At 35.5% G+C, this 21,527-nt stretch overlaps 1 protein-coding gene across 5 annotated transcripts in view; it reads left to right on the forward strand.

The window, feature by feature from the left end:
• GCFC2 (GC-rich sequence DNA-binding factor 2) overlaps nucleotides 1–21,527 on the forward strand; it is an 88,815-nt gene that overhangs the window by 64,137 nt on the left and 3,151 nt on the right. For 2 of the 5 annotated variants that reach the window (XM_082428103.1, XM_082428104.1), the window contains exons 9-15: nucleotides 402–511; nucleotides 1,291–1,490; nucleotides 3,210–3,360; nucleotides 8,945–9,069; nucleotides 14,893–14,969; nucleotides 16,455–16,521; nucleotides 18,482–18,628. In XM_082428103.1, the coding sequence (XP_082284229.1) occupies nucleotides 402–511; nucleotides 1,291–1,490; nucleotides 3,210–3,360; nucleotides 8,945–9,069; nucleotides 14,893–14,969; nucleotides 16,455–16,521; nucleotides 18,482–18,628 (877 nt within the window). Of the gene's footprint in view, nucleotides 1–401; nucleotides 512–1,290; nucleotides 1,491–3,209; nucleotides 3,361–8,944; nucleotides 9,070–10,833; nucleotides 10,958–14,892; nucleotides 14,970–15,592; nucleotides 16,429–16,454; nucleotides 16,522–18,481; nucleotides 18,629–21,527 lie in introns of those variants that run through there. The other 3 variants (XR_014254407.1, XM_082428105.1, XM_082428106.1) reach the window with 3 other exon arrangements.

Raw genomic sequence — 21,527 nt, forward strand, 5'->3', positions numbered from 1 at the left:
ATAACCATAACCTAGCATATTAATTTGTGAGAATGATGTAAAACCAAAATTTATGGTTTAAAGATGCACTGGTATATTTGGATCAGTCAGAAGGAATGGGTAAAATGACATTTGTCAGGCTGGGAATGGCTCATACCTAGAAGCCAGTCCTAATTACATTGTTACCTGCTCTTCCAAATCTGGGTAGGCTATGGGAATGTCTTACAGGAAAAAAGAGGGAGAACCAATTCAGATTAATGAAGCTAAAATGTCAAAAATATTAACATAAAATTACATGCAAATGTGATGGTTTATTTCTGGGTATTTTAAGTAAGTGATGACTTTACTTTTTGTTTTAAAGCATTTCTTTTCAACAGGAGCTATTTGTTTTTTATTTGTTTTTGGTTTATTGCAAAATATAGGGCACGAAGAAGACAAGCAAGGGTTCTTTCTGGGAATTGTACTCATCAGGAAGGAACATCTAGTGATGATGAACTATCTTCAGACATGATTGACTTCCAAAAAAGCCAGGGTCAGTTATCAAGTTTCTAATGTGTCTTGAAGTATTGAAATGATGGAAAATGCTTTACTGTGATTGCCCTTAATTATTTAAGCTATGTAAAATAGTTGGTAGAATTCAGGAAAAAAGGAATACATTTTTTTTTTGCATATATGACTTGTCCTTACCTCTGAAAAAATGGATAAAATGGAGGAGCATGATGAGTATTCCTGAGTTTTCTCCGTCAACCTTTTTCATCTCCTGTTATAAAGGAACCATGAACATTTTTGGCTTCATTTCCCTACTGCATACTTTCTATATTATAATTTTTAATTTAAAATAATTGAATTTAGTAAAGCCCAGTTTTAGCATTATAAGGTAAAATATGTATAGTTGAGTGTGGGCTTTACAGTCAACCAGATGAGTTCAAAGAGGGGATCTAGTCTGTGTGATCATTGGCAGATTCCTTGACTTCACTATATCTGATATTGTTGTTTGTTTGCTTGTTCTTTGTCTGTAAATAGGTAGGCTAGAAGCACCTACCTTATAGGGAACATAGTTATGATGATGAAATGAGATAATGTATTTATAATGTTTTGGCATATAGCAGGGGCTCAATAAACGGCAGACTTTACTAGTGTCAATTGTTACTAAAGTGTTTTTTTAATAAAACCTAATTTATATGTTAACGTCAAAGGATAATTTTCAGCTCAGTTGATTACATAAGTTATATATAACTATGTTTATAGGAAGCAAACTTCAAGATCATAAACTTAAAGTGCATATTATACAGAGACTCATTTTCTTCACAGGTGACATTTTACAGGATCATAAGAAGATTTTTGAAGATGTACACGATGATTTTTGTAATATCCAGAATATTTTATTGAAATTTCAACAATGGCGAGAAAAGTTTCCTGATTCTTATTATGAAGCTTTCATTAGTTTATGCATTCCGAAGCTTTTAAATCCCCTAATACGATTTCAGTTGATTGATTGGAATCCTCTTAAGGTACATAAGCTTAACATGTGAAAAAAATAATCCTGATCACATTTAGTTACTTAAACCCTCTAGTTATCAGGTTAACTATAAAGTACCTTACCTTTAACGTTGGAATTGATAATTTGTGCTTTGGAGTAATAGTCTGCACTCGTCTTTTCTTGGTTCTCACTCTGTTTTTAAGGCTGAGTGACACTTAACATCAGTAAAAGAAACACTTTTTCTTTTAAATCTTCTTCTATGATAAGTTTAAGATCACTCAAAAAAGTAAAGGTAGTATTAGACCTTAAGAATTTTACTGTCTGTTTGAGTGAAATTAAAATAGGTACCAAGAGTTCTGATGTTGGAGGTGACATAATGGGAATACTTGGCTAGGAGGAAAGCTACAATGAAGATGAGGAATTTAAATGAGGATTTGAAGGATATATAGAATTTAAACAGGAAGACAGAGGAAGGAAAGGGTATTTCATAAAGGTACATAGGGAGAAATATTAGTTTAGTAGAGACTGCGTAGATCCTAAATTAAGAGATATGAACTTGTTTTGATAGGTAATGGGAGGCGTGACATGATGAAGGTAATGTTTTAGGAAGCCCTGAGCAACAGGCTAACTTGGAGGCTAGGGAGAAAGAGTTGAAGGTATATACTGAAAGGCTATTGCTGTAGCCCAAGTGCAGGGTGAAGAATTCCTCACGTGGGGTGATAGTGACAAAGGGAAGGGAAAGAAAGTGTTGATTACAAGGGAAGAGAAAGAAAGTGTTGATTACAAGTGGCGTTATAAGTAAGAATCAGTAAAATACTGAGAATAACCCTAACACAACACATCAAAAAGATGACCCCAAGGTTTGGAGTCTGAGTTATTAGTACAATGGTAGTTCCATTCATAAAAATGGTGACTTTTCAGAGAGGAAAACGTTTTTGATGGAAGTTTTACTTTATAGACAATGAAATGATGATGGGACATCCATGTGGATATGCCTGTTAAGCAAACAGAAATGAGAAAATGAAACTCTAGGAAGAAAGGAGAGCTGAAAATAAAGATTTAACAAAGTAAAGGATGGATCCCTGTCGTTTTATCTTCCTCTGCTCTAGTCATGCATGCCTTTAGGCTCTGTGTTAGGGCCATGCAGTGTTCATAGTTTAGGAGCCAAGCTTATCCCTAAGAAAGTGGTAGGTAGTTGGTCGGAAAGCAGCCTAGTTGTTAACCACTCCAGCTGAACTGAGTACTCTGTTACATCTAGCAAAGATCTGTTCATTCAGTTATTCAGCAAATAATAATTGGCCATCTGCTGTTTGTTTAATAATAAGCTAAACCACATGCAAAGTATACATTTGTGCCAGTGAGACTTGAGAGAGCCAGAAGTGAATTTTGCGTGAGGTAAGTGTATTTTTATAAACAAAGTCCATGGCTATTTTAACTGCTGTTGTTATAAACGTATATTTTGCTCCTAACAGTACCTGCCATGTAGTAGGCTCTGAACACATAGTGGACATTTCTGGATATGAATGAATGCATGAAACGCAGTGTTCTGTCCTACTGCCTAGACATCATGTCTTAGTCATGTCATCCTGCCTACCCTTGGTGGTCTAGTACTGTATATATTGGGTTAAAATATGGAATTATTCTCCTTTGATCCTTAGAAAAGCTCTGGTAATTACTGAAAAAGTTAACTATTTAAAAATAAACTAATGTTTAAGAATTTATTTATAACTTGGATAATTTTATTTATAAGTTTGATTCCATAGGTCTAAAACAGATGCCATGGTTCACATCTATAGAGGAATTTATAGATAGCAGTATGGAAGATTCAAAGAAGGAAGATAGTTCTGATAAGAAAATCTTGTCTACTGTCATCAGCAAAACAATTATTCCTCGACTTACAGGTACTGTTTTGTAATCTTGGTAAAATTAAATTGTTCTTTGGCAAAGTATAAGATCATTAATTTCTGTTACAGTCACAAATTTTTTTAGACGTTTTTGAACACAAGAACTGTAATATGCAGTAAAAATCAACAGATGTTATAATTTAAGCTGATTAAAAATGCTTGTTTGTGCAAGTGATTGGCTATCAAACTCCTGATACTTTTGGATCTTTAGTACTTGTGACATTAGTGTTACTTTTATTTTTATTTTTTTAAATTTATTTATTTTATTTTTGGCTGCGTTGGGTCTTCATTGCTGCGCACAGGCTTTTCTCTAGTTGGCGGCGAGCAGGCTCTAGAGTGCAGGCTCAGTAGTTGTGGCGCACGGGCTTAGTTGCTCTGCGGCATGTGGAATCTTCCTGGACCAGGGCTCAAACCCGTGTCCCCTGCATTGGCAGGTGGATTCTTAACCACTGCACCACCAGGGAAGCCCTAGCATTACTTTCATTAGTTACTTTTTTATAAGTCATTTATTAGGGGCACACTTTCATCTCTACTACATGTATTTCTTTCTTTCCCTTAACTTCTCCCCTTATGTTTCTTTTTTTTTTTTTAATTTTTATTGGAGTATGGTTGATTTACATTGTTGTGTTAGTTTCAGATGTACAGCAAAGTGAATCAGTTATACATATCCACTCTCTTTTTGGATTCTTTTCCCATATAGGCCATTACATTACATTGAGTAGAGTTCCCTGTGCTATACAGCAGGTTCTTATTAGTTATCAATTTTATATATAGTAGTATGTACATGTCAATCCCAATCTCTTGATTTACCCCTCCCCCCCATCCCCTGGTAACTATAAGTTTGTTTTCCATATCCATGACTCTACTTCTATTTTGTAAATAAATTCATTTGTACCCTTATTTTTAGATTCCACATATAAGCGATAACGTGATATTTGTCTTTGTCTGACTTACTTCACCCAGTATGACAATCTCTAGGTCCATCCATGTTGCTGCAAATGACATTATTTGTTCTTTTTTATGGCTGAGTAATATTCCATTGTATATATGTACCACATCTTCTTTATACATTCCTCTGTTGATGGACACCTAGGTTGCTTCCATGTCCTGGCTATTGTAAACAGTGCTGCAGTGAACATTGGGGTGCATGTATCATTTTGAATTATGGTTTTCTCCAGGTATATGCCCAGGAGTGAGATTGCTGGGTCATATGGTAGTTCTATTTTTAGTTTTTTAAGGAACCTCCCATACTGTTCTCCATAGTGGCTGTACCAATTCACATCCCCATCAACAGTGTAGGAGGATTCCCTTTTCTCCACGTCCCCTCCAGCACTTACTGTTTGTGGACTTTTTGATGATTGCCATTCTGACCGGTGTGAGGTTATACCTCATTGTAGTTTTTATTTGCATTTCTCTAATAATTAGTGACGTTGAGCAGCTTTTCATGTGCTTTTTGGCCATCTGTATGTCTTCTTCAGAGAAATGCCTATGCAGATCTTCCGCCCATTCTTTGATTGGGTTATTTGTTTTTTTGATATTGAGCTGCATGAGCTGTTTGTATATTTTGAGATTAATCCCTTGTAGGTTCCTTCATTTGCAAATATTTTCTCCCATTCTGAGGCTTGTCTCTTTGTTTTGTTTATGGTTTCCTTTGCTGTACAAAAGATTTCAAGTTTAGGGTATTCCCTGGCAGTCCAGTGGTTAGGACTCCCATGTTCTCACTTCTGAGGTCCTGGGTTTGATCCCTGGTTGGGGAACTAAAATTCCACAAGCCATGTGGCGTGGCAAAAGATTTTAAATTTAATTAGATCCCATTTGTTTATTTTTGTTTTTATTTTCACTAGGAGGTGAATCAAAAAAGATCTTGTTGCAATTTATGTTAGAGAGTGTTCTGCCTATGTTTTCCTCTAAGAGTTTTATAGTGGCTGGCCTTACATTTAGGTCTTTAATCCATTTTGAGTTTATTTTTGTGTATGGTGTGTTTCTTCTTTCTTTAAAAAACATTACTACATTTCCCTCATATCTGCCACTAGCACTCAGAAGCCCTTGGGCATTGATGCTTGTGCTTCAGTCTGAAGACTTGTTTTATCTGAAATTGTACTTGATAATGATCTGTTCCACCATGTCACTGAGAATGGATTCTGACAGCAAAGTCTGCAGAAGTCTTAAAAGATGAAGCAACTTACTTTATATTGCTTCTCAGCCAACTTGACTATACTTTAAAGATTTTTCTTCATATAACTTGCAGTACAATCATGGGGTATCTTAGAAAGATAGTACTTTTAACTATTTACTTTTAGCTATTAAGCACTATTAATGATAGCATAGAATATATGTGCCTCATTTAAGTACTCATCTGAAAACTCCAAGTATTTCACTTACAAGTAAACAGTTCCTCAAATAAGTAGCATTATGAGAAATTAATACTGTATATTTATTCTCAAGTCCTATCCTGGACCTTCTTCATACTCTTCATGAGCTCCCTGGGTAATTGCAGACTCTCCTCTAGTGCCGTCTCTATCTATGTTGCTCAGTATGGTAACCACTAGCAAAATGTAGCTATTAAAATATAAATTTCAAATTAGTAAAATTAAAATTCAGTTCTCAGTCACACTAGTCACATTTTAAATCTTCAATAGCCATATATCACTCATGGCTATCATATTAAATAGTGCAGATGTAAGATGTTTTTTCCATCATCACAGAAAGTTCTTTTGGATGGTACTATTCTGCTTCATTTTAAATCAAAAAGAACTGGAAGAACAAGTCCAGATGTCTTCTTAGAGCACCAGATCTCTCTTATCAAAGTACCTTCTGAGTATATCTACTTGACAACTCAAACTCCACATGCAAAATTATACTTGTCATCTTTGCTGCAGACCTGCTCCTCTTATATTCCTTGTCTAGAAAATGGTACCTCCATCTACCCACATATTCAAACCAGAACTTTCAAGTCATCCACTCCTCCCTTTTTCTTACCTCCTTATATAAGCAATTGCCAAGTCTGTTTTTTTTTTTCCTTTTTCTAACCCATTTTCTATACAAAAACCATGGTGATCTATCTAAAATATGTCTGATTCTGTCATACCTCACGTAAAACACTTTAATTATTCTTAACTGTCTTTAGGATGAAGTCTAAACTCTTTAACATGCTTTCCAGGCCTTTCAGGATTTTGTCTCTGTTTAGTAGTGCTTTAGCCCCATCTCCTGCCAAGCTCGGTTCCTTCTTCCCCTCATTTCCACCTCTACTGGACTTCAGCTATATTCTCCTTGGCCTTTATATCTTCTACCCTCCATCCACTTGACAAATCCCCTAACTCTACCTCTTTCATCTAGCTAACTTCTCCTCATCTTTCAGAACTCAGTATGGACATCACTTCTAGGAACTGGATTAGGCATACCTTTCAGGGTTCCTGTAGCACTCTGAACTCATACTTAGGGTGGCATCTACACATTTAATTATAATTGCTTACCTAAACTTTTGTATTTGCCATTAGACAGAATTGTTCAGAGGCAGTTACCTAGTCTTACTTATTGCTTTGTTTCCTGTCGTTAATGCTAGGCACATAGTAGGCTCTCAGTATTAGTGACCAAATATTTCTAAGGTTATTACAAGCCTAACCTTCTAGACGCCTGAGAAATCACTGTTTTATATTTGACTTGGGGTGTTTCTTTTTAACCTATTTAAATTTTAAAAAGTTATTTAACGTGTATTTTACAAGGGTCAAGCACAGTTGTTACTTCAGTGTATATAGCAATGAACAAAATAATAATCCCTGCTCTCATGGAGCTTACATTCCATGAAGAAGACAAATGATAAACAAGATAAATAAATAAAATCTAGAGTATGTTGTTTAAAATGGCCAAGGAGAAAAATAAAGTAAGGGAAAGAGATACAAATTATGAAAGAGTAGTGCAATTTAAAATAGGTTGGCCAGGGAAAGCTTTCCTGGGAAGGTCACAAATGAGCAGATTCCAAAAGGAAGTAAAGAAGTGGCCCATATGAATATCTGAGGTAACAGCATCCAAGGCAGCAGAAACAGCAAGTACAAAGGCCCTGAGCCAGGAGCTAGCCTGATTTGCTTGAAAAACAGCACATAAGCCAGGGTAACTTTAGTAGAATGAGCAAGGGGGAGACTAAGAAGTGGTGAGCAGGATGAAGTGTCTTTGTCATATGGGGCCTTATAATCATTTGTAAGGACTTCTACTTAAGTGAAAGAGTGAGAAGCAGTTGGAGAGTTTAGAGCAGAGAAGTGACAAGATCTGCCTTAACATTTTAACAGAATTACTCTGGTTATTGTGTTGAGGATGAACTGTAGGCAGACCAGTTAGGAAGCTTTTGCAGTAATCCAAGCAACAGATGATAGTAGCTTAGGCTTGAGTGTTAAAAGTGGAGGTGGCTGGAAAGTGGTTGAATTCTGTATAAAGTATAAATATAAATAGGAAAGAGAAGGTAAGTGACCTGAGTCCTGAGGTACTCCAGCATTTAGAAAGTCAACAAGATGACAAGCAAACAGTAAAGGAGACCAGAGAGGTAGGTGGGAAACGGGAGTAGTATCCTGGAAGCCAAGTAAAGAAAAGTGTTGCAATTGTTGCTGATAAATCAGATGGGGAGTAGAATCAACCATTAGATTTTACAAATGTGAAGGTTATTTGTGACTTGGTAAGAGTAGTTTAGGAGAATAGTTGGAGGTAAGGCCTAACTGAAGTGAATTCAGGAGTTTGAGGAGAGAAATTGGAGATAGGAAGTTTTTTGAGTAATTTTGTTATAAAATGAAGGAAAGAAAGAAGGCAGCACTGGAGGGGAAAGTAGGGTCAAGAGAGGGATTATTTTTAATACAAGAGAAATAATTGTAGAGTGATAGAAAAGATCCAGTAGAAGTGAGAGGGCAGAATTCCAGGAACAGGATCTTCAAGAAAGCCAAAGGGGTTAGGGTCTTTTGTACAAATAAAGGGTTGGCCTTGGCAAGGAGTGTAGTGCTTTGTCCATAGGAATGGGAGACAAGTTAGAGTTTATGAGCACAGGTGCTGGTAGTTGTGTAGATGCTGTAGGAGGAGCTTGTGGAGCTTCTCTTCTGATTGATTCTATTTTTCTCATCAAATGGGGAAGTAATCAGCTGAGAGTGAGAGCAAGTGTGGAGAAAAGAAAACATAAGAAATAGTCACCTGGAAGAGTAAAGTCCATTAACTGAGAGCAAGGGGGAAGGATAAGGCAGGAAATAATTGTCTAGGCCACAGGGAAAGAGAATGGACCAGGGAAACAGAATGTGATTGCTGGGCAGCATTAAGGTCTCACTGGAGTTTCATGGTGATCAATTTAAAGTGTATTTTTTTCCAGCTATGTTTTAGCTGCATGGTTGCAGGCACAGATGCTGTGACAAGGTGATTTAACTAGGGTTGCAGTTGAGCCAGACTGCAACAAAAGAGAGTGTATGCAAATACGTAATGGTACTGATTGTCATGGATTTTAAACCACATAAGGAGGGAAGTAGTGTTTGCTAAAGGCCTCAATTGTTTATATGTGATAAGCAAAGCTTAGTCTAGAAACTAAATTGTGCACCACCAAAAATTTTTGTTTCAGACTTTGTAGAATTCATTTGGGATCCCTTGTCAACCTCACAGACAACAAATTTAATAACACAGAGCAGAATGATTCTTGAAGAACATTCCACTTGTGAAAATGAAGTTATTAGTAAAGGCAAACAGGTAATAATTTCTAGAATTATGAATTTCTTGATATATTTGTAAATTAATATAATTTATTATAAATCTTTGTTTACAGAAGATGCAGAAGAAGTAATTATCAGAAAACTATTTAGGGAAAAATATTTAGGATTGACCATTTTTTGCTCTATAAGATGAAAGAATACACCTTGATATTTCTGAACATTCTTACAGGAATGGTAATGCTTATAAAAGGATACACATACATTCAATAAGATCCAGATTATTACTTTCATTCTTATTAGCTTATTTCTCTCTGTTCAGTGGTCTGCTTTGTGTTCTCATGGCCCAGCCAGCTACCTTTCAGGTTTGTGAATATACATTGGCCCTGCAGAGACAAAAAGGCATAAATACATTAGTGCCAATTCATTCCTTCTAAAAGAAAAAAAAACTAATTACCTTTGTTTTTTGGCAAAAGTCTAGTAGTATTATGACCTTACTTTAACAATGATTTTAAAACTAGGCTAACATTTATTATATTAACTAGTTTTCTATAATCTGCCAAAGTTGAGAACAGTAATCTCTTTGAGGATTCAAGCTTCAATAGGATAGATTCTCATCTTAGCATAATTTAGAATTGAGTTTCACTGAACATAAGACATAAAGAGGAAGGAACTTTTTAGAGGCTCTGTTGAGAGTGTGGAATCTTACTCTTATTGTAGTACTCTTTTTTATCATTCTGTTTGTTGATAATAATATTGTATACTCATGCAGTTAAATAAGTAAACCAATTTTATGTTGAGTTTTAAGAGAATTAAGAGAGAGATTGACAGACTGGAGGGTACCCAGAGTGGAATAACCAAGGTGGTTGAAAAAGCAAGGAGACGTGTCATATTCATATTCTGAACACCAGTAAGTTTTAGCACTTGGAATTGCTGTCATGAAGGAGGGAAGCTGTAAGAAATAAGAGGGAGAATAGGGATACTAGCACGATTCTGCCTTTAAGAAGCATGTTATCTTAGAGGAAACAAGATGTACATAAACTGTTATTTCAAATAGGAAGTAAGTGGGAGTGACAAGGAACACTTGTTTATCTAATTCCTACTATGTACTAGACACTCTGTTAGGTCTTATTCCTGTATCATCCCACTTAGTCCCAGCAATCCTATTAACAACGGTGACAGCTTAATCTTACAGTTGAAGAATCTGAATCTTGAAAAGTTGTTCACAGTAAAGCCTTGAGTCAGAACTAGGATTTGTACCTTGGTTAGTCTTACTTTAAAGCCCAGGCTCATCTCACTGACCACATTGCCTCCCCATGAGTGGCCCAGATAAAGGGCTATGAAACCTCAAAAGAGAGGCAGGAGAGAGAAATTACTTTCTGCAGTGAAAGAATTTTTGTTAGATGTGGCATTTGAGCAGGGACCCTGAAGGAAGGAATAGGATTTGAACAGTAGCAACTGATGGAGTAAGGGCATTTTCCACTTACCTCCAACAGGATAAAAACATGTGAAAATCATGCATGAATTAGAAAGATTCAACTTAAAAGAAGATGTGCATAGAGATAGTGTTTATATTTGAAGAAGGAATAGATTTATTCTGTGTTGTTATAAAGCATAGAACCAAGATTAGTAGGTTAGAGCTACAAGGAAGCAGCTATATAATCCTGTATTTGCTCTCTATGTGGGATTGTTTAATTATAGCCCAAATGTAAATAGTGCTTTGCCATTTTTTAAACACTTTCACATTTTCTCATTTGATCCTGACAACCTTGTAAAATGCGTTGACTTTAATTGCATTTTACAGGTGAAGAAGCTGGGGCCCAGAGTTCCAAGTCACTTTTAAAAGATAAAAGTGGCAGACCCAGCACTTTGTAACCAGTAAAGTCTTTCAACCGTGTTATGGATTCACTCATGAAGTTTTTATACTGGTAATTTTAATTCTGGAAGCCCTCCCACTCTGACTGTTGAAAATGGGGTCTTTGCATTCGTAGGAGACTAGAACTACATCAGGACTTTTCAACTTTGGCACTCTTGACATTTGGAACAGATAGTTCTTTGTGGGAGGCTGTCCTATGCATTAAGTTCCCCTGGCCTCTACTCACTAGATGCCAGTAGCACTCCCCCGTCTTGACAACCAAAAATATCTCTAGACTTATAAAATATTCTGAGGCTTGGCAGAATTACCCCTACTTGAGAATCAGTGTACTATGTAATATTCCAGGTTAGTAACACAGTTTGCCAGTGAGCTCACTCAGTTTTTTTCAGTGATATTTAAGAATTGAAGAGAATGAGAAAGGTTCCAGAAGAACAAGTCAGACAGCATAGTTCCTGATTTTGAAGTGAAAAGCAAATGATTCTGTAAACTAATGTCTGGTGAGAATAGTTTTGATTCTGGTTAATGTTCTAAAATAGATTATTACAGAGATGGATTACAAGCACTTAAAATAAGAAAGCAGTGTTTACTGTAATCTTTCATTGATGGGGTTCCTAAATACAAACAACTGTTTATCAAAGCATATTCTTCCATATTATCTCAGTTACTTTCACTGATAAATAAGGAACTGTACAGGTACAGTAGATAATGTATTTAAATATGTTAAGATTTTCTTATAGATCAAATGGGAAAAGATATGGTATAGTTAGATATAAAGAAAACTGGTAGAGTATACCTAAAGAATACTGACCCATAGGGCCAGAATCTTCTCAGCTTTGTCCTGTTCAGTATTTTTATTGAACTGGATGAAGATGTAAAATACATGCTAATAAAATTTCTCAATGCTGAAAGCTAGGAATTCTATCATAGATCTATGGATAATAGAATTAGAATCCAAAAGAATTTCAAAATACTGAGAAAATGGACTGACTCTCAAAACATAAAATGTAAAAGGAATATACATATGTCCTACCATTGTGTTCAAAAATTCAACTACATAAATAAAAGATGGGAGAGGCACAGCTTTGAAGCATCATAGGTAACACAGAGAGGGATTATAATCAACCGTAAACCCAATATGAATCAACAGTGTCACTTGAGTAGCAGAAAGACTGATGGGAGTTCATCCTACTAGGTGTCTGCTCTTTTGAGTAAAAATGTTGTATGTGCTTTCCTCACAAGTAAGACTTCCCTGGGTATTTTGCATTTAATTTTAGGTTAAAGTATATTAAATGGAGAGTGTCTAAGATGGTATGGGAAAGAGAAAATGTAGAAAAGTGAGATACCAATCTTAAACCTGAAGAGTTTTCATATGGAAGGATGATTAGATTTGCTCTGCATGATCCTGAGAAGTTAACCAGGACCAACGTATGGAAGGTGTAGGGGAGAGAAGTTTGTTTCTCATTAACTGAAATCTAATAGTCAAAAGATGCCCGAAGTTATGCACAGCCTCAGGGGATAGTGCAAAGGTTGGTTGACCGGTTAGTGGAAATGTGAAAGTGACATCAGATGAATGCTTAGATAGATTAGTAGTTTTCAGATTTCTTTTTCTATCCACAGAAACTTTTTCAAATAAAGTCTTACACACCCCTGTACACAGACACACACAAAAGTAATGCTGCTCTTGCTGTGGTGAGCACCTACTCTCATTCTCCCCTGAGGGCCTCAACATCTGCCCATGCCACCCAGGATTATCACTATGGATATGCAGAGCATCGTAAAAACTACTAGCTAGAGCTTTTAAGTGCCTTTTCAGAGCTGTTTTAGAGTCTTTATATAGTGCTCGCTTCAGCAGCACATATACTAAAATTGGAATGATACACAGATTAGGATGGCCCCTGTGCAAGGATGACACACAGATTCGTGAAGCATCCCATATTTTTATCATGTGTGTGAAACTTTTGAAAATTGTAAAGCATTGTAGAATTCAAAGAATCTTTCAATAATAAAATAATAAAATAAAAATAAAGTCTATATACAGAAGTGCGTGTAGTTGTTAAAACTTTACTCTTTAGAGAACTTGTTTTTTCCACCAAAGGTATTTTACTACTTGGAAAAGTTAATGAGCTCCGAGTTATAAAATATGTGAATTTAAGTTTTCTTTTGTTTTAAACAATTATTTGGAAATAATGGCAACTTACAGAAAACTCTCATGAATAAAAATAGCATATTCATAGGCCTTTTACCCAGATTGACCTGTCGTTAATATTTTGCCCCATTTGCATTAGTATTTGCTCTCCCATTAGATATACACACACACACGATTTTTTTTCTCCTGAACACTTTGAGAGTAAGTTGCGTATTTGCTAAGGATAGTCTGTTACATAACCATAGTACAGTTAGCAATTTCAGTAAATTTAACAGTACTTAATCTACCATCCATATTCTACTTCTGTCATTTGACTCAATAAACTCCTTTATAGCATTTTTAGAGAACTATTTTTAAGAAACAAAAATTAATATGGAAATATTTATCAAGGCTGAGATTCAAAATCATTTACATTAAGTGGAAAAAAATCAAAGCATAATTGTATTTTAAAAGAATTCAAAATGTTTGAGAGAGTAAAAGAAAATTGAGTTTTTATTTGTTTTTAATGTTAATATTGATATGCAGCCATTTGAGGAATATGTTACAGATATTTAAGTGAAAAGAGAAACAGGACTTCAGTTAGATATACCTTTTATGAAAAAATATATTTGGTTGAATTCTACATTTATGAGTAACTTGCTTAGTATAGGGTATATGACAGCTTAATTTGTGCTACACACATTGTCACTGACTTAAAAAAATAACTTTCCCTCTAGTATGTAGTATGCCGTTTCCATTTTTCAAATATGGATTCCTTTTTTAAGTGTAAGACCAGTATCTTACTATAGAAATTTTTATCCTAGTACAAAGACTGATACCATTGTAGGATATTTTCAGCCTACCTTTTATTTCAGAATTATAATACTAATGGACATGTACACTCGTATCCTACTTCTTCCACTTAAATATTAAACATTTAAATTTGCATGTTACTACAGTCTTCATAAACTTTAGCTAAATACTTCATGCACTGGATGGACATAACATGTCCTTAAAAGTTCCCATGATTCAATGTTTTGGTTATTTTCAATTTTTGATATACAAACAATAAAATGAGTTTGCCAAAGTGAATATACGATGTCAAAGGATATTGACAAACCAGTGAAGAAACTGTATTTAAAAAACATCTACAAATCAATAAGAGATAGAACCTAATTTAAATTAAAAAAAAAAAAAACAGATATGTAGACAAGCAGCTTAACTGGGTACTTTGCAAAGGGGCATATCCAAATGGTAAATAAGAATATGAGAAGATGCTCAACATCACATTACTCAATAGGAAAATAAAAATTAAAACATAATAAAATATGACTACATACCAGAGTTGCAAGCATTTAAAAACCCTAAAAATACCAGGATTTAGTAAGGGTGTAGAGAAACAGGATTTCTCATACATGGCTAGTGGGAATATAAATGGGATACCACTGTTTCAGAAAACAATTTGGCGTTCTGTACAAAGTTGGACATATAAACATGAACTGTATTCCAGCAGTTCCATCTCTACATATATCCATTAGAATTGTATACCTATGCACACTAAAAGACATGTTCTACAAGAAGTTTTATAGCAACATGATTCATAGTAACCCCTAAACTGAAGACCATCAAAATAAATGTTCCATCATACAACAGAATATTGTGCTGCAGTGAAAAGGCACCAACTACTGCAGCATGCAACAACATGGATGAATGAAGTTCTCTTGTACCTAACTGATAGTTATTTTAACACCTAAGTCTGTGAGTGTGTACAAATTTGCACTATTCTGTTAAAATTGCTTCTTTTGGTAAACACATTTCTACCTGTAACTATCAGTGATGCTTTTAATTTTTTTTTTAAATAGGATTTACTTAAACCCATTGTTTCAAGAATGAAGAAGGCAATAGATGATGATGTTTTTATTCCTCTATATCCAGAGAGGTAAGAGTTGCTAATTTCTAGATTTTATGAAATAGTTATTCCTGCAATACAGATTTATTTAAGAGTGTAATGTAGAAGAAACTAACAGTATTAAGTGGTTTCAAAACACACATACCTATTAAGATGCAAATTGAGATTTCAACAAATATTTTTCAGTCACCTTTTATATTGCCGTGTATGATGTCTGGCACTTGGACATAGGTTTTAGGGGTTTTCTTTGGTTGGGGGTGGTGGTTGTTTTTTAATGATATTCCTAAGAACATGACAGTTGGCATGGCAGAGTGGTTAGAAACACAGATTCTGGAGCCCAGATTCACCATTACTAGATATTTGACCTTGGGCCTTTCTGTGCATCAGTGTCCTTGTATATAAAATTGGGCATTAAATTAATGCCTGCCTCACAGGACGTTGTGAAGATGAAGGGAGTGCTCAGAACAATGCCTGACACGGAAAGCCCAGCATAAGGCCTGGAACATCACTGAGGGGCCAGAAACTGCATCTTTGAATTCTATATTTACCTTTAAATGATCAAACAAGTAGTATTTGATACATATTCTTATATTTGCTAAGAAGGCATCAGTTATAGTAATGGACCATGAACTGAAGCTGTAGAGTACTTACAGGATGGAAGAGCTGTATGGAAAGAAAAGAAAGGAACTTCTAAGCTTGCTAGTTAATGTGAATCCTGAAGAGATGCCTGCATGTAAAAATTCCCCCCCAGTAAGGTTTGTAATATTTTAGATAAGTAATATAGTCCCATGGTTAAAAAGTATGAATGTGTATTTTAAAATTTTGTTTATGTTTAAAATGAAAAGTCTTACTCCCTCCCATTCCTGACCTCCATCCACCCAGTTTTTGCCCTTCCTTCTCTGGACACATACATGCATGCAAGAATGCTCAATGTTGGTAAATGTTTATACCTTTTCAGAATTTCTTTATGCAATTAAAATTAAATACTTATAGAATTTTAATACTTACAATGCAATTAGAATTAATCTTATTTTTCTCTCCTTTTTTATATATTTACTTATAAAGTAAGTATATTGTAGTCATAACCATTGTTTTGTACCTTACTTTTTTGACTTAGTACATCTTTGAGATCTTTTTATGTCGTCACATAAGTTGTTTCCTCAGTCTTTTTTAAGCTGCACAATATGCCATTATATAGATGTACTGTAATTGATGAGCATGTAAGCAGTAAACCATTACTAACAAGGCTGGGAATAATTTTATGGACATATTATTTCTGTACATGTGGAAATGTATCTGCAGAAGGCATTCTCAGACATGGATTTATTGAGTCAAAAGTGTGCATGCATTTGTAATTTTAGTAGATATCACCAGAACACCTCCCTTTATATTCTGTTAAGGCTTAGTTTGGTTGATTTAAAAAAAAAAAAAACCATTCAGTTTTTTAAACTCTGTTTCTGAAAGATGAACAGTCATTTGCATTTTCTTCTTTCTCTTTCTTTTGCTTCAAATTAGTGCTGTAGAAAACAGAATGTCACCACATTCAAAGTTCCAAGAAAGACAGTTCTGGTCAGGTCTAAAGGTAAGCAGAAAACGGCAGAAATAAAAATAATTGTTTTTATTTTTTAAAAAGCTTACTATAGAGTGAAGATCAGCAAAATTCTGTAAAGGACCAGACAGTAAATATTTTAAGCTTTGTAGGTCATATGGTCTCTGTTGAACTGTTCAGCTCCGCCACTGTAGTACAAACAGTCATAGACAATATGTAAACAAATGAGCGCATGTCTTCGGTTCAGTAAACTTTACTATCATTTAAAATTATAAAAACCATTCTTGGGACTTCCCTGGCAGTCCAGTGGTTAAGACTCCACGCTCCCAATGCAGGGGCCCAGGCTTGATCCCTGGTCAGGGAACTAGATCCCCCATGCCTCAACTAAGAGTCCACATGCCACAACTAAAATAGCCAACATGCCACAGTCCCACGTGCTTCAATGAAGATCCCTCATGCCGCAAATAAGACCTGACACAGCCAAATAAATAAATAAATATTTTAATACATACATAAATAAATAAATAAACATTCTTAGTTCACCAACTCTACAAAAACAGGCAGTAAGCTGTATTTAACTCACAAGCCATAGTTGTCTCACCCCTGGTCTAAACGATACAGGATGAAGTCGGTGCTAAGTCAGTGGCAAAAGAAGGTAAGGAAAAGATGGATTCAAAAGATATTAATTACGTGTGAACAATGTAGGGTTCTAGTCACGTTTTTGACTTTGGCAACCTGGTAACTTATCATGACATTCTTTGAGGGCGTTGGAGGGGTTACAGGAAGAAGAAAAGGTTTGGGAGGAGAGATAAGATCTGTTTTGGACATGGTGAATTTAAGATATCTATGGGACAAATGGAGGCAATTGGATATATGAGTCTGAATTGCAGGGGACAGATCTGAGCTGGAGATTTGGGAGTCAACCACATATAGGCAGTATTTGGAGGCATGGTCATGAATAACAACCTCTGAGGAGATTGCATGAAGCATGAGAAGAAGGCTAAGGATAGACCCTTGGGAGATAGTGAGATAAGAGGTGGGCAGAGAAAATGGAGTCTTCAGAGAGGCCTTAAGAATGAGTTGTGAAACTAAGAATGGTCATAAGAGAGTGGCATCAGGGAAACTAAGTGAAGGGCTTTCAAGAATGAAGACAGAGTGTTAATGCCACTGAAGAGAATTGGAATGAAGACTGAAATTTTTTTACTGGATTTGATGATGATAAGGTAATGGGTGACCTCAGCAAGAACAATTTTGATAGGGTGAATCAATACTTGTCATGTGGTTGAGTCAGTAAAAGGCTTTTCAGGAAGAGGGAGCAACATCAAAAATGACATTGTGAAAAGGCATTGCATATTAGTACAATTGGATGTAGTTTAGCACCTAGCGTGATAAATATATTACTGGAAAGAAAGTGGAAGATACCATAAAATTCACAGAAAGATCTGCATTTAGAGGAGGGAAATGCAACCCATGTTACTTTTATTAGATTTTCTTAAAAGTATTTTACCCAAGGTATCTCCAAAGTCACAGATTATTATTAATCTTATTTTCTGTATTAGAGCAGTGAGGTTCTCAGGTTTGATTGATTTCTCAAGGTCACACATTGGTAACAGTAGCACTGGCTTTAACAGCAGTGCTTTTATGAATCCTGAGGTCCTGCGGTCTTGTATCTGATGGCCCGAGCCTCCAGGAGAGTATGGATTGAGAAGGAAGATTATTGATCAGGAAAGGCTCCAGCAAGGTAATTTGAAATAGATTTTGAGCGGTTGTCCTAAAAAAATGAAAATAGGATGAACAAATATATGGAGGTTGGAAAGAATCAAGTGTTTATTCAGAAATGTTTTCTGTTGATTCTAAAATTGACAGTTCCAACAGTGCCAATTGTAGTGAGAGCTTAAAAGAGTTTGACCAACTTTTTATGTTTGTTGGATACTATTACGGTTTTCCTTTGGAGAAAAGGTACATAGTCACTTGACATTTTATTGTGTTTTAGCTCTTCCGCAATATTCTTCTTTGGAATGAACTCCTCCCAGAAGACACCTTGCAAGAGCTAGGACTAGGGAAGCTGCTGAATCGTTATCTTATTATAGCTCTTCTCAATGCCATACCTGGGCCAGATGTTGTTAAAAAGTGCAACCAGGTAAGTTGTATAGAAACTGATTCTAATTTTATCATTTTTAAAATTTAGTTATAAAATCAATTTTGTAGCAAAATAATTAAAATTGTGGTACTCACATTAACAACAAATTAATTTAACAGACTAGAAACCCAGAAGAACCCAGTATTTAAAAAAAGTATACTGGTTAACTGTTTACAAAATGAATGTTAGATCCTCACCTCTCACTACATACCAATGTAAATTACAGGTGAAGTAAAGAATTAAGTGTAAAAATATGAAACTATAAAATATTGTACTAAGAAGATAAATGACTATACCTGATGTTAAGGGAGTCCTTTCTGAACTTAAAAGCAAAAATGATGAGAAAAAATAATAGATTTGACAAAAATATAACACTTCAGTAAATCAAAATTGTATCAGGATTATTTGATTATTGTTAAAACTGGAAGATGGGTTCATTGGGCTCACTATACTTATTCCTTCTCCTGTTGTTTATGTTTGAAATTTTCTATAACGAAAAGTTAAAAAGAAAGTTGAAAAACAGAGAAATAAGTTACAATGCATAACGAGGATAAGTACCCACATTTTTAAAAAGCAGTAAACAATTCAGATATTCTTATTGAAAATGACCAAAAGACATGCAACATGGTGAATTGCCTAATTCACCAAAGAAAGAATATGCAAAGATAACTTCTGAACATGTGGAAAATATTAACAGTACTAATAATCAGAGAATTGCAAATAATACACTAAGGATATTGTTTTTACCTGTTATGCTGGCAAACTTTTTGCTGTTATTTCCATTATAATTCCCAGTATTGTCATAAGCACAGGGAAACAACAGCCCCACATCGTTCCAGGGATACCATTCATCTAGAACGTGTGGAGTGGCAATTCTGGGAAATAGTTTCTGCACTGTGGAAAGAGGAATACAACTCTGGAGACTATTTTGGAATGATTGATATAAAACCTTTAAAGTTTATACCCTTTTACGTAGCAGTTTTACTTCTAGGAAATTATCCTATGTTAAAAAATCAGACGTGCATAAAGGTTTCTACATACAAAGAATATTATTGTAGCATTATTTATAATAGAAGACAGTTGGAAAGAATCTAAATGTCTAAAAACATTAGTGTCTATCCATAAGATAAAAGTCATGAGGAAAATTTTTTAAGAATGTGGGAAAATATTTACATCCTTAAATAAATTTTTTAAAAATATAAATATATATGTAACGTTATTTAGCAGTTCCTAGACAACCTCCATTTTTCTAGCTGTGGTTTTTATTTCATGTAGTTTTTTTTTTTTTTTTAAAGTGGTAATTATGTCTCTGAGCTGCTTCAACTTAATTTATTTATTTATTTTTGGCTGTGTTGGGTCCCCGCCTCTGTGCGAGGGCCCTCTCCAGCTGCGGCAAGCGGGGGCCACTCTTCATCGCGGTGCACGGGCCTCTCACTATCGCGGCCTCTCCCGTTGCGGAGCACAGTCTCCAGACGCGCAGGCTCAGCAGTTGTGGCTCACGGGCCCAGTCGCTCTGCGGCACGCGGGATCCTCCCGGACCAGGGCTCAAACCCGTGCCCCCTGCATTGGCAGGCAGACTCTCAACCACTGCGCCACCAGGGAAGCCCTATTTCATGTAGTTTTAAACTACATTATCTACCAGAAATTTCAATCATCATCCATCCTATGTGTCTTTCAGGTTTCAGTTTAGTTCTCTTTGACCATAGGCTCTACTATACAGAAGTAAGGAAGAGGATATATGACATTCTTTCCACAGCTTGTGGCCAGAAAACCAGGCCAAGACAATGTGTTTATAAGTCCCAGGATCATTTATGGAAAAGCTAGATAGTTCCTTCAGAATTTTATTGAGACTTGTGGTACAAAACAAGGGGAAAGCAAGTGCAAATGACATTAAATTCCAAGCCAGTAAGGGCTGGTTTTTAAACTTTAAAAAGATACAGTTTGCATAATAAGACTTATAGGACTTTCTGCCTTAGGCAATCAGTTTGTCTGTATTTTTTCCGGATAATTGAAAAAGGTGTTTAAAAAATAGGATAAATTGGGCTTCCCTGGCGGCGCAGTGGTTGAGAATCTGCCTGCCAATGCAGGGGACACGGGTTTGAGCCCTGGTCTGGGAAGATCCCGCATGCCGCGGAGTGACTGGGCCCGTGGGCCACAATTGCTGAGCCTGTGCGTCTGGAGCCTGTGCTCCACAACGGGAGAGGCCACGATGGTGGGAGGCCCGCACACCGCGATGAAGAGTGGCCCCCACTTGCCACAACTAGAGAAAGCCCTTGCACAGAAACCAAGACCCAACACAGCCATAAATAAATTAATTAATTAAAAAAGTTGTTATCACGAGAAAAAATGTGTAATTATGTATAGTCATGGATGTTAACTAGACTTATAAAAAAAAAAAAATAGGATAAATCATTTTCCTCAACTGTGTTTTCAGTGTTGACCAGTCAGATTTATTTTAGAAAGAGTGCATTCCAGAACTTTCATTTAACATATTTTATAATATATATATGGTGCAACTTTCTACTTTCTAGAAGTACGTACTGATCTTGATCTTACCAACTATAGCAAAACCAAGAATTTCTTTAAATAGTATGATCTCAGATTTTTCCTTGCTCCCATTCTCTCTCCTTTTTAAAAAAAATTCTTCCTTCTGCTATGAGGAAGTTTTTCTTTTCTTTTTTATTTTGTTAACATTTTTCTTTTTTTCCAAAACTTTTCCCCAAATCATGTATTACCTTTGGCATGATGATGATAAGTGTTGTTTGGGGTTTTTTCCCCCCCAAAAGAAAAAAATGAATGCACATACATTGACTCTTTATGCTGCCATGGACATTTAAAGCAATGTATTAAATTACAAGAAAATCAAAGCCATAATTAATTTTTTTCACTCAGTGTATCT

The sequence above is a fragment of the Balaenoptera physalus genome, assembly GCF_965194825.1.
Source record: "Balaenoptera physalus genome assembly, chromosome: 15".
Classification (NCBI taxonomy): Eukaryota; Metazoa; Chordata; class Mammalia; order Artiodactyla; family Balaenopteridae; genus Balaenoptera; species Balaenoptera physalus.